Source organism: Lemur catta, chromosome 9 (genome assembly GCF_020740605.2).
Source record: "Lemur catta isolate mLemCat1 chromosome 9, mLemCat1.pri, whole genome shotgun sequence".
Lineage (NCBI taxonomy): Eukaryota > Metazoa > Chordata > Mammalia > Primates > Lemuridae > Lemur > Lemur catta.
This window is the reverse complement of record NC_059136.1, coordinates 100,625,381-100,636,975: the sequence shown is the minus strand read 5'-3', so window position 1 is coordinate 100,636,975 and position 11,595 is coordinate 100,625,381. Positions and strand designations below refer to the sequence as shown.

Below are 11,595 nucleotides of genomic sequence, written 5' to 3'. Positions count from 1 at the left end.
GGTTGAAAGCTAGGTTCAACTTTAAGGGTGAAAAAGAATAAAATATTGAGCTCCAGTGTGTGTGACATCGTGGCATGTGCTTGTCATCAGTTCATTTAGTATCGTTGCCTCCACTCGCCTCGTTTCAGGAATTGTCTCCACCGTAGAGGTGATGAGACAGAGAGCAGCTCATCCATCTTGTAATGCACGTGGGGAAACCACAGCTCGAATCCAGGTCCGTCTGAGGACAGAGCCATGTTCTTCCTACTGTACTCTATAACAAGACCTGGATTAGGTTGTGGCTGCAGCCATTGACGCTTTCAAAAACTGGTATAAATATTTTTATTGCCCACTGTTCTTTAAACAGCCCAACAGCAATTTCTGCAAGACAACTCAAAATGCAGCTCCCTTCTTGTTTAAGATTTTCTAAATTGAAAAAAGAAAGTGGCTCCCGTGGAAATCAATCAGGGCACCTCTGTGAAAATTACCTGGGCTGTTTCATCCTTGGCGAGAGCAGCGGCAGGAGCTGCGTCTCCCGGAGAGGCGCACGCCCAGCCCCAGGCCCAGCCAGCCCACTGGCGGCTCTGCCCGGAGCTGTCAAGATTTTCCTAAATTGTAAAAATCTGAAAGTTCATTTTAGAAGAGTCTTTTCTTCTAATTCCTTCTTATTGCCTTTTCATTGCCTCAGGAAAGCAGTAACACAAAAGATCCTTTTACATCTTTTGATTTAAAAAGCAGAATCCTAGAGGGGCTTGCCTGGCTGTGTTCACGGAGCAAAGTCTGCAGCTGATCGGTGCTCGTCCTACCAGTAAAAGCCCCATCGCAGCAGACAAGTTCATTTACTTCAGCTTATAAACTTTAATTTAGTGTTTTAAGGAAATCAGTTATGTAAGCTATCATTTCTTTCTCTTTCACTATGTAAAATAGTTTTTCATTTTGTAGGGAAGCCCCCCACCCTGCACCCCCTTCCATCCCTCTGTATTTTATAGTATATTTTTTCAGCAAGATTTCAAAGTCTTTTGAAGACCCTGTGCTGTAGACTGGTTTTGAAAGGGAATGATAAAGAAAAAGTGTGTGCTTTTTGCTTTTTTTACTAAGGGGTGCTGTTCAATACTTCTTTCCGCTGAGTGCCCGACAGTGCCTGGCAGAGCGCAGGCGGGCAGGAAGTATCAGGGCTAGGGCGAAGGCACTCTGAAGCTGGGTAGAGCTGTTTCAAAGCACAGCGCACGTCTGCCCCGCCCGCCCTATTCTCAGAGTGTGTCCCCGCACCAGCCGCAGCTGCCTCGCCTGGGGCACGTTAGAAATGCAGATTCCTAAGCCCACTACAGACCTTCTCATTCAGAAACTACTGGGGGTGGGACCCAGCAAGTCTTGTCGCAAACCCTCTAGCTGATTCTGCGGCTCTCTGAAGTGTGCGCACCACTGAGGCACCCTGCCCTGGCGTCCAGCATCTCCCCGCTGCCCGGTCCCGCGTCGCCCTTCTCTCTGGAGGCAACAGGCTGCTTCCGCCCGTCTGGTCTCTGATGCTGAAGACGGGCGAGGGCTCCATTTCCGTCCCGCCAGGCTATGGCAGAGCCACAGGGAGCAGAAGCCATTAGTCACCAATGCTTCCTCGGGACCAGCTGTGTGTTTTAGGCCGCTATTCAGAAGATGCCTTTGTCCACAGGTGCACATACAAGCCGCGAGGGCGCGGCGCCCTCCTGGAAGGCGGCCACGGATGCTCTGCCCGACTCTGAGCCGCGACAACCCTCCGGATAAACGTCCGGAAGGCGGAGCACGGCTGGCCAAGGGGACCTGACAGACGGCAGCGTGGAGCTGGAAGTCGGTGCTAGCCCAGTGCTCACAGGCAGAAACCGGGGCTAGGAGATGAGGGATGTCCTTTTGCACGACATTGCGCCCCAGACCTCAAACTGTCCCTTACATACTTCTTCAGCTCACTCCTGCCGAATTACCTTCGCAGGGACTCAAACTTTTACTTCATGTAGATTTTGTAGGTTTAGGATATGGTAATCTCAATTTTGTTTTAATAAACACGGTTTAAAATAAGCTCACTCTGTAAAATAAAAGAATACAGTGTGATCAGTAAGTTGGCAATAATGTGAACTCTCTTCACCAAATTTTCTGTAACATAAGAAACAGGGCAGTCCTCCTCTCCTTCCCTCTCTATGTATTCAATAATATACATATGAAATAAAATGATACTCAATTTAACTATTGTTTTATTGTATTTTGGATGAGTTTAGGTGTTATAAATAAAAACAGCTATTAATAAAAGACAGGGAAGAGAAGCTGGTCACCAACTCAGAATAATTTTCCCTTAAGAATGCTTATTTGCAATTTTGCACAAATATTAATAAATAATAATGAACAGGAGAAAATGACATGAATCAAATAAGCAAAGAATTCGAAAAAAGTATATGAGGTAACTTCCCTGGCAAAATGCCAAACGTGTTTGAAAGCTACTGGAGGAAGACGGCGCAGGAAGGGCCCGAGCAGCCTGCTCCTCGGCGGCCACAGACGTCCCGGAGCTGGCGCTGAAGGAACCCACCCGAGACGCCGAGGGGAAACCAGGGGGCCTGAGGCTGCAGGTGCCCACGGACATCCCCAGGCCGGCGCACGGACCAGCGGGGGACCAGGGGCCTTCTTGGCAGGGACTCTGCTCACGGTCTGCGTCACGACTGGGTAGCCCTTGAGGCTTGGCGAGAAACCTCGTTAGAAGCTCCACTGCAAAGCCCCGGGCCCAGCCTCCCTGGAGGGAGCGGACCAGGAAGAGCAAGTGTGAGCGTTCCCGGGCCCCCAAAGGAGGGTGAGGCTTGGTCACGACGGAAGACATACGAGGAAAATTAGAGTGGAAACCGGACAACCAAAGCGCAACGCAGTCATTCTGTTACACAGCTCGGGATCGCGGCGTCGGTGACTGCGGGGCAGAGAGGCAGGGACAGAGAAAGCTGGCTCGGTGGGCGTCGCATAGTCAGGTCCTCCGCTGACCGTCCCACGCCCCCAGGGGCAAAGTTGGGGAGCAGTCACCATGCAGACCCCCTGCTCTCTCGCCGCCCTCTGGCTTGCCTTGGGACAGGAACTGGGGCGGGGAAAGGGAGAAGGCGAAAGGCGACCCGGCTAGGAGCTGGGTCTGGGATTAAAACTCGCTACTGGGAGTCAGTATAAGGACCAGCAGTGGCTGGGGGTGGCTAGACATGCAGACTCACCCAACGAGACGTCTGCCAGCCCCACGGAGCAGCCTGCATGCCGCAAGATCTGACATTCACCAGGTCCAAGTCGATAGGACCTGGGAGCCTACCGCTCAGTGCCAGTACGTGGCTGAAGGTGACATTCTCTGTTACTGTCCTTTCTGCTAACTTATAAAAAGAAGTATCATCACACAATACAGGGAAGTGTTAAACCTCTGCTCATCTGATGGACATTCCAGAGAAGTTGGAGCTCACAAGAAATACAATTACTATCCATTTTCTTTGGCAAGAGAAAGTATCACTATTTTATTCAACCTACGTCTTTACTTTCTATTTCTCAGAATCAATCATTGCTACCACCTAACTATGTGGTAGAATAAATATATTAACCATTGCTCCTTACCTGGGGGGGAGTCCATTCCAGCCCCAGAATAAACGTGTAGAGAAGGTCACCACAGCCCTCTCTGCCCTCCTGACTGCTGAAACCGGTGAATGACGGGCCCTTCCTCCTGGCCACTGTCTACAAAAATTACTTAGTGATCATTCAAAGGGCCTTATAACTATCTCAACAACTTTTCAGAAGAACAGCCTCAATGGATTAAAATAATTATTATAACCAGAGGAGCTTAATTAGATGAAGTGGTACAAAATAATAATATGTCAACACACCTATCTTTTACATGCAGTGGCTCTCCTGCTCAGAGCTATAAATACCTCCTGGCCCCTCTGGAGTCCGCGGACATGGATACGCTGCCTCTTCCTCTGCTAGTCTCTCATTGTTCAGGGGTCTGGCCGAGTGCCACAACGGAAAAGTTGCCATGCTTGTTGATTTTTACTTGCATGCTTTCCACAAAATAATTATTACTTCCTGGAGGGCTGAGGGCTAACCCTAACTTAGCCATAGATTTACTTCTGTAGTTGCAGATTATACACATTTAATGCCGTAAATTAAATCTGAGGGTTTTTCCCCCTTCATATATATCCGTCTCAGGTAAATGGAACACTTTAGTTCTTCCTCTGTGTCTGATGAGACAGGAGTGATAGAAAATCATCTTATTTGAGAATCACTGCTTCCCTAGATGACAGAATACTCATTCTCAAATTAATTTTGCTCAAAATGTTTCCATATCTAAACTAGGGACATTTCCTCAGATGTGGATCTTAGCCAGAAAATCCTTGTACTTTTCAAAGTTATAATTGCCTCATTACACCAAAGTGTCCGCATTTTAGTGGTGAAAGAAATGACTGTTTAGCTTGGAAGACTTTTCAGTGTAAGAAGATAAAAGCCGGGTGCGGAGTGTGGGTGTGCAGGGGAGAGCAATGGCCCCCAGAAGATGAAGTGTTAACGTCCCGAGGACGGAGACCAGCTGCTTTCCATCCCCACTGGGAACAGACCTGAGGACATGGGCTCACAGGCACCAACAGAGCTTGGGGGGTGCTGGGGAGGCGTCACGGCAGAGGGGCTGACACCAGAGGAGGTGGAGCCAGTAAGATTTCTAGAAGAAACTGGAAAATGGCTCTGAAAATTGTTATATGTGCATTGTATAACTCCTGAATTATGATAGTTCCTCAATCTACCGTTAGAATATTTCATTTCAGGGCACATTATCACCATCCTTTTCAGCAGATCTCTAACATGTGCCTACAACGTATAAATCCCCTTGCTGAGTGTGGCACAGCAGAACCTCCTTCCTCCCCTGGTGCCATGGAAAAAGCAAGGTCTTTGGAGCCAGCAGAGTCTGGCTTTAGATTTCAGTTTTGCAACTTGCCACCTTTGTTACCTTGGGCCCACTATTCAACCTCTCTGAGTTTAGTAGACTTATCTGTGAAATATAGAACTTCATAAAGAAATTGTTGCCCTTGAAGAAAATTGCATATGTAAGTTTCCTAGTACAAGAGCAGGTACAGTTTAAGCATTTAATAATAACATTGGGAGCTCATTTCTACAATATATGAGGCTTATCATTGCAAGGGACTGTTGAGTCCTTTATCTGTGATACAGAAACTCTATTCCTGTTTTACACTTTAGGAAACTGAGGCACAGAATGGTTAAGTAACTTGCATAAGGACACAAAGCCAACAAGTGGTGAGGCAGTGATTTGCTGAACACATTTGTTAGATTTAAGAGCTCGAGCTCTTCCTCCTATAACATACCACCTGGTATCATATGAAACAAATTAAGGGTACTGAGAACGCTTATGTGCACATTCACCTATTGTTAAAATCCATAGTTTTCAAAACTCAGGCTCTCAGAATGTTTATCAGGCCTTGTCTATATATGCACTACATTTCTTCCTTCTTCACTTTTTTTCTTGGGCATCAATCTATTTTGGGTGGCTCTTGTCACCAGGTTAGGATACCCTAGTAAATTTGCTTGGAGGATATTTCAGAAACTATCAAAACTCCCTGCAATATGGGGGGATATGTTGAATTTCTTATAGATCTGCTAGATATACAAGCTTTTTTCTTTTTTATCAGTTTCTAGTATTTTATTATTATTCAACAAACATTTGTTGATATCTATGAATATGTTCCAGGTCATGTGTTGGATACTGGGAATTTCTGCTTTAAAATTGTTCTGTCTCATGAGAAAGAAAGATTCCAAGAAAAGATTGTGATGTAATGAATGAGTGCTATCATATAAATGGTATAAAGCTCCCAGAGTGAGTGAATTTGGGAAAGTAAGTGACATTTGAGTGGGGTCTTATGTATTGTAGGAGAGCAGACATCTATTCAAAGACCTTGGTAAAAATTCTAAAATAATTACTGAAGTGTATTTATAGAACATCTTAATATGATGTACTTTAATTCATATGCATTACCTTAATGAAAGTAAAATATTTTGATCATGAATGAAATTAGAACGATGAGAACAAAGTTGAATATATCACAAAAACATTACCACTAATTTTTCACTAAGCAATTAAATTAATGAACAGACTTTTTCTTTTAGAAAATTAGTTGTTTAAATTTTGGACGCCAAGAAACTGCTTGCCTGTAGACCTGAGAGAGGGAAACAAAGGTCGATCTGGTTCCTGAGATAGCCAACAAGAACATCCCAGAAGGCCTGACTCAATTCACATTTTCCCCTTGCAAGATGTTTCTACATCTAAGCTGGCCTGGAAGCTCCCAATCATTGGCAATCATTTCTATACCATATACACTCAGCTAAATTGGTCTTTTTATAACTTTAGAATGCCTTAGTCAAGCCATTTCTTCACATTCATAAATTGTTGTTCCAAATAATTTTGCCTCCCAGAAATATGTACTGAGATATCTAAAAAAATTAAAAGCAGAATATAAAGATTGTTTTCTTAGATACACTATCCTTTTGTGTGTTGGGTAAAAATGAAAATGTAACATACAGAGGAAGAATATGAACATACAAGGAGTAGTATTGGTATTTATTTTTGGTCACCGGCTATGGGCCTGTCACTAATTTCTTTGAGATACTAGTTCTGGCTTTTATATGTATCACAAGGGCAAAAAAGAAAAAAAACACGATTTTGTAAGTTCTGCTCATACCACCAGAGAGAAGTGGTGAACAGTAGCAGGAACTATCCTCGTAATGAGTTCGGGGTTTGAATTCAAATACAAACTTCAGTAAGTATCGCAGTTCCTATGATGGCTAGGATTTTTGCATGTGAGTTAGTCCACGTGTGTTCAATGAACATGCACTTGCATACAGTGTGGATGGTCATGTTATATTTTCTCAAGTACATATTAGATTTGGGTGGTGGCTTGTCCAACTTGTTCAAATACCATAAAAAGAAATTTTAACCTTCCACTATTTAGTCCTCCTCCCATCACCAAACACATCACTTATTTTATATCACTAGATGTGGCATTTTCTTTGCATGGTTTAATTCTCCAACTTGTAATTTATAGTGAATCCATTATTCTCCTGATTTTTTCATGCAGTTTTTCTACTTTTTTCTCTTATGTTTCATTAAATATTTCTTTTGAAAATCTTAAAGTGTTTCAGTGGCCTTTGTGATGATAGAAGTAATTGTAATTTGCTTTCCTAAAGTCAATATAATAAAGTACACATAAATAAAAAGTTTTGAAAAGTATTTTTGACTATTAATAATTTGACTATTTTAGCACTCAGAAAGTGTGATTTTTGTTAAAGTGATATGCTAACAAACTACCATCATGATCCTGTCTTTTCTGAATGTGACAGTATTATCTTAAGAATAAAAAAGTACTGGCAGTTTACTTTACTACAACCTAACACATAATATAGCACTTGAAATGGATAATATACACTATTCACTTTTTTTTCTAATGAAAGGAATAATTCTTTGTACAGTGGTTTGATACTAATCACAGAGCAAGTAAAGTCTCAGTAAACAAACAATAGCTTTTAAATCAAAAATGTTTATTGTAAAAAAGAGACCTTGAAAATTGTTTTTTAAAAAAGAAACATTGATTTCACAAGTCTTCAGGTTGTTTATAGACATAGCTATAGACAACATCTCACTTTCACACAAAACTCATTCAATCATATAAAAATAAACACAAATTTACATTGACTCATCAACTATACAATTAATTAAAAAAAAGGCACTTGGAAGGGGTGTCGTATTATTGCATTTGTGGTATGCATTTAAAATGGTTTAAGTACATTACTGAATTTCTAAGAATTGTCTCTTGCACTTATTCCCATATTTAATAAACTTTAGAAAATCATTAAAGTTCTTTTAAAAAGTAAGACATGGAGCATGCACCAGGAATGTTCAAAGCTAGTCTTTCCCTCCTCCCCCAAGGCACATACTACTTATTGGCAAAAACAAAACAAAACAAAAAAAAAACCAAAAATATTTTTAATACATTCTCCTGTGTTTCTTGATTTTTTTCTCTCTCTTAAAAATACACTTTAAAGCATTATAGGTAATCAACAAAAAAGCTTTAGTTTGACAATGGCAACCAGACATCGGACATGTCATGAAGTAAACTTGGAATACTTTATAAGGCACCTGAGATAGCGTCTGGCAGATTCTCTTCCTATAGGAAATTCTATTACAAACTCTATTACAAAGCAATACTGTTCTTTTCAGTTGAAATGATTTGGCAGCAATGTAAATCCTTGCATTCTTTCTTAGTAAGAAAAGATGCAATGTGCTTTTCAGTTAGTCTTTGAAGAGAAAGGTTCTTGTTTTTTATTCTCTCAGTATAGCTGTCAGTAAATATATAGTCATTTTAAACTTCACATGGAAAGGATTAACTTTAAACACATGGATTCCGTGCTCTTGCAGCTCTTAGTGTGTGTGTGTGTGTGTGCATGTGTGCATGAGTGTGTGCCTATACATATTATTTGGTCGGTAAGCACAAGAGAAAATGCCTTTGGACTTTTATTTGTCATTTGGCTTCGGAGTGAAGAAATGCATTCTGTTTGAGTAAACATTGATTGCATCACTCAATGTGCTACACAGCAGCCAGATTCCTCATGTTTGTGCAGAAGAGACATTCTGGAGAAGGTTTTGGAGCAGTTTTTGCACTGGTATTTCTTTACATCAGAGTGGGTCTGCAGATGAGCCCTCAGGTTTGACCTGTCTGCAAATGCTCTGTTGCAGTGGGGGCAAGAAAAAGGCTTCTCCCCTGAGGGTGGGGGTGGGGGAAGAAAAAGAAAGACAGTCAGTATTTTGGGGGGAAACATAAAGTCAAAAAACATTAATAAAAATCCATCACATTTTGCCAAAAGAACGAGAAGCAGCAAAACCTGATTAAAGTTCCCCACAATAGATATGTATTTTAATATCTGGCCCTTTAAGATAAATTTGAATGTTGCATTAAAATACCATACACGGAATATCATTACTGCTGCTAGTCACGCAGAAATAATGCACGTAGTTCTACGACTTTCACTTATTAAAGATTTCTGCTTCAGCAGGTGCAGCTAATGTTGAGCGCCACCCAACATTTCTCAGTATTTCCCCTTTTCCCTCTTTCTGTCTTATGACTAAGGCAGTGTAAGTGTCTTGACACCCTGCAGTATGATTTTGTGCTGGGAACAAGAAAAAGAGAAAAAAAAAAAAAAGACACAAAGCAAATTTAGTTTCAACTAACCAACTGGCTAAGAGATGATAGATAACACAGCAAGAGCATAACTAACAGAAAACTATAGGAAAACCCTCCATCTATTTACCAAATCAATTGATTAAGATAGCAACATTTGTATTTGCTGATTACTGGGGGCAGTTCCACAGAACACACATTCTAGCACATCTTTCCTGATTTTCTAACTGATCTTTGAGACCAAACCTCCTGTATCTACTTTCCAAAGTCTAAATGCTGTTTGCAGTTCCTGGAGCAGAGGTTGTTAGCAAGAAATGGAGCACTTTGTGCTCTAACAACTTTTTGAGTAGTCAGGAAGTAGCTATCAATGACCATCCATCATTAAAAGCACTGTGTCACTACTTCATGCAAATCTGACAGCCAACCCAGAGCTTCTTTCTACCAGAGAGATTAACATTCCTGGCTACGTTTTTTCTCTTACCAGTATGAGTTCTAATATGTCCTTGAAGCAACCAGGGTCTGGAAAATGCCTTTCCGCAGATCTTGCAGACACAAGGTAATGTGTGGGTCCGAATGTGCATCTTCAGGGCACCCAGGCTCACATATTCCTTGTCACAGTATTTACAGCTGAAAGATTTCCTAGACTGGGCATCGCAGTGCAGCTGCTTATGTTTGGCAAGCCCAGAAAAAGTTGAATAGGTCTTATTGCATAGGTTGCACTGAAACTTTTCAGCTTCAATGGCATGGGGATCTGAAAGCTTGGATTGTAGTCTTTCCTCTTCGTCACTAATGGGGCTTTCTGAGCCACTGTGGTCCTTGGATGAGGTGTCAGATGGAGGAGGGGGACTCACTCGCCCCAAGGATGAAGGGTATCCCGAGAGAGGAGAGAGGCCACTGGGCAGTGGGGAGTGGAACGGAGCCGTCGCAGTCCACACGGTAATGGGGCTGTAGGCTCCTGAGCTGAGGATCTCTGGTTGTGGGATGACAGGCATGGGGTAACTCTCATAGAGATATGGGGAAATAATCACTGAAGGAAAGAAAAGGAAAGTAAAGAAGATTAAGGTAAAAATAACCTTAAAAAATTCACACACACACACACACACACACACACACGATATTTAGCAACACACATGGTTTTCAATAAAGAAGATAGACCCATTTGGGAGGACACATGCATTGGTAAAAATTTTCATTTCCACCCTGGCTTTTATGGAGTTACTGTACTTAATGCACACACAGTCTGACAGCTGCGCTGAGCTATACCATCCTCTGAAGTCGGGCCGTGTGGCCAAGCCAGCGCCTTCACTGTCCCCATTGAGGAGGAATAACCTAGACATTATTTGCAAACAGAGAGAAAAGTTGTTTTCCATTTTCTGCACGGGCTATTCGCATGCATTATGACCGTGAGCACAAAGATATGCGTGGGCCAACCTGCCTTCTAAGGGAAAGGAGCCTCATTACATGAAAATCGCAGTAATTCAACATTTATGTATCGTGCTGCTCGTCTTCCACACGTCCGTTATGTGTGTTTACACAAGCTTTAGAACATGAAGTTGCCACAGCTGAATGAAAATTTCCTTGTCACTCAGGGTTTAAAAAGTTTTGAATTAAAACTTACCCTAAATGATCAAAAGAATAGAAACCCCCTTTTAGGACGCTGTTCAAAAGGAAAACAGCTGTCTTTCGCTCTTTTGTAATAGCATTTAAGTAGCAATGTACAGATTTATATTTACAGATTTATAGGTACATAGCCATAGATACACTTTTTTGGTTTTTGTTTTCGGTTTTTACCTGTGTGTGTGTCCAGTTCGCTGTAGTTCGGCTTTTTGGAGGCGTTGAAATGCTTCTTGACCAGGAAGGAGCGCGGCATCTTGCCGGCGGCCGGCGGGCGGGTAACGGTCCGGGGAGGACGGGCCGGCCCTACAGCATCGCGGCCGAGCGGCCGGCTCAGGTGCGGCAGCGACGGGCCGGCGCCTGCGAGGTCGCCGGGCTCCGCACGAACTGAGGCCGCCCGCGCCGGGCGGGGCTTTTCCCCTGGCTTCGGGGCGGAGGATCCAATCACGGCGGAGAGCTTCGGGTTTCAGCTCCTCCCTCTGGGACAGCTGTGAACAGAGGAAGAATCTGTTGTCAGACCAAATTATTCTGGTTCAAAATGGACTGTTTTTCGGGACTTCGGTGGAGAGAAAAAAGTGTTAAGCATTTTCGGGAGCAGCGATCTCGCCTGGGTAGTCCGCTGTCCCGGCCCCGAGCCGCCCCGAACGGCCCCGCGGCCGGCGGCGGGGACAGGCTGTCCTGCGCGCACCGGGCAGCGCCCGCGCGGGAGCCTATATTTGGAAGCGGCCTTTGGAGAGGTTTGACTTGCCCAGGGACCAAATAATTAACTCTTGGCTTTTGAAAACGGCAGGCAGCG

The 11,595-nt window shown here is 43.1% G+C and overlaps 1 protein-coding gene across 1 annotated transcript; it reads right to left on the bottom strand.

Annotated features, from left to right (window-relative positions):
* Window positions 1–7,531: 7,531 nt before the first annotated feature.
* On the bottom strand, window positions 7,532–11,286 carry SNAI2 (snail family transcriptional repressor 2). Its single transcript, XM_045560686.1, has 3 exons — window positions 10,977–11,286; window positions 9,667–10,212; window positions 7,532–8,768 (listed from the first exon to the last, which is right to left on the bottom strand). The coding sequence occupies exons 1-3, from the start codon at window positions 11,053–11,055 to the stop codon at window positions 8,587–8,589; spliced, it is 807 nt and encodes a 268-aa protein (XP_045416642.1). The 5' UTR covers window positions 11,056–11,286; the 3' UTR covers window positions 7,532–8,586.
* Window positions 11,287–11,595: the final 309 nt, after the last annotated feature.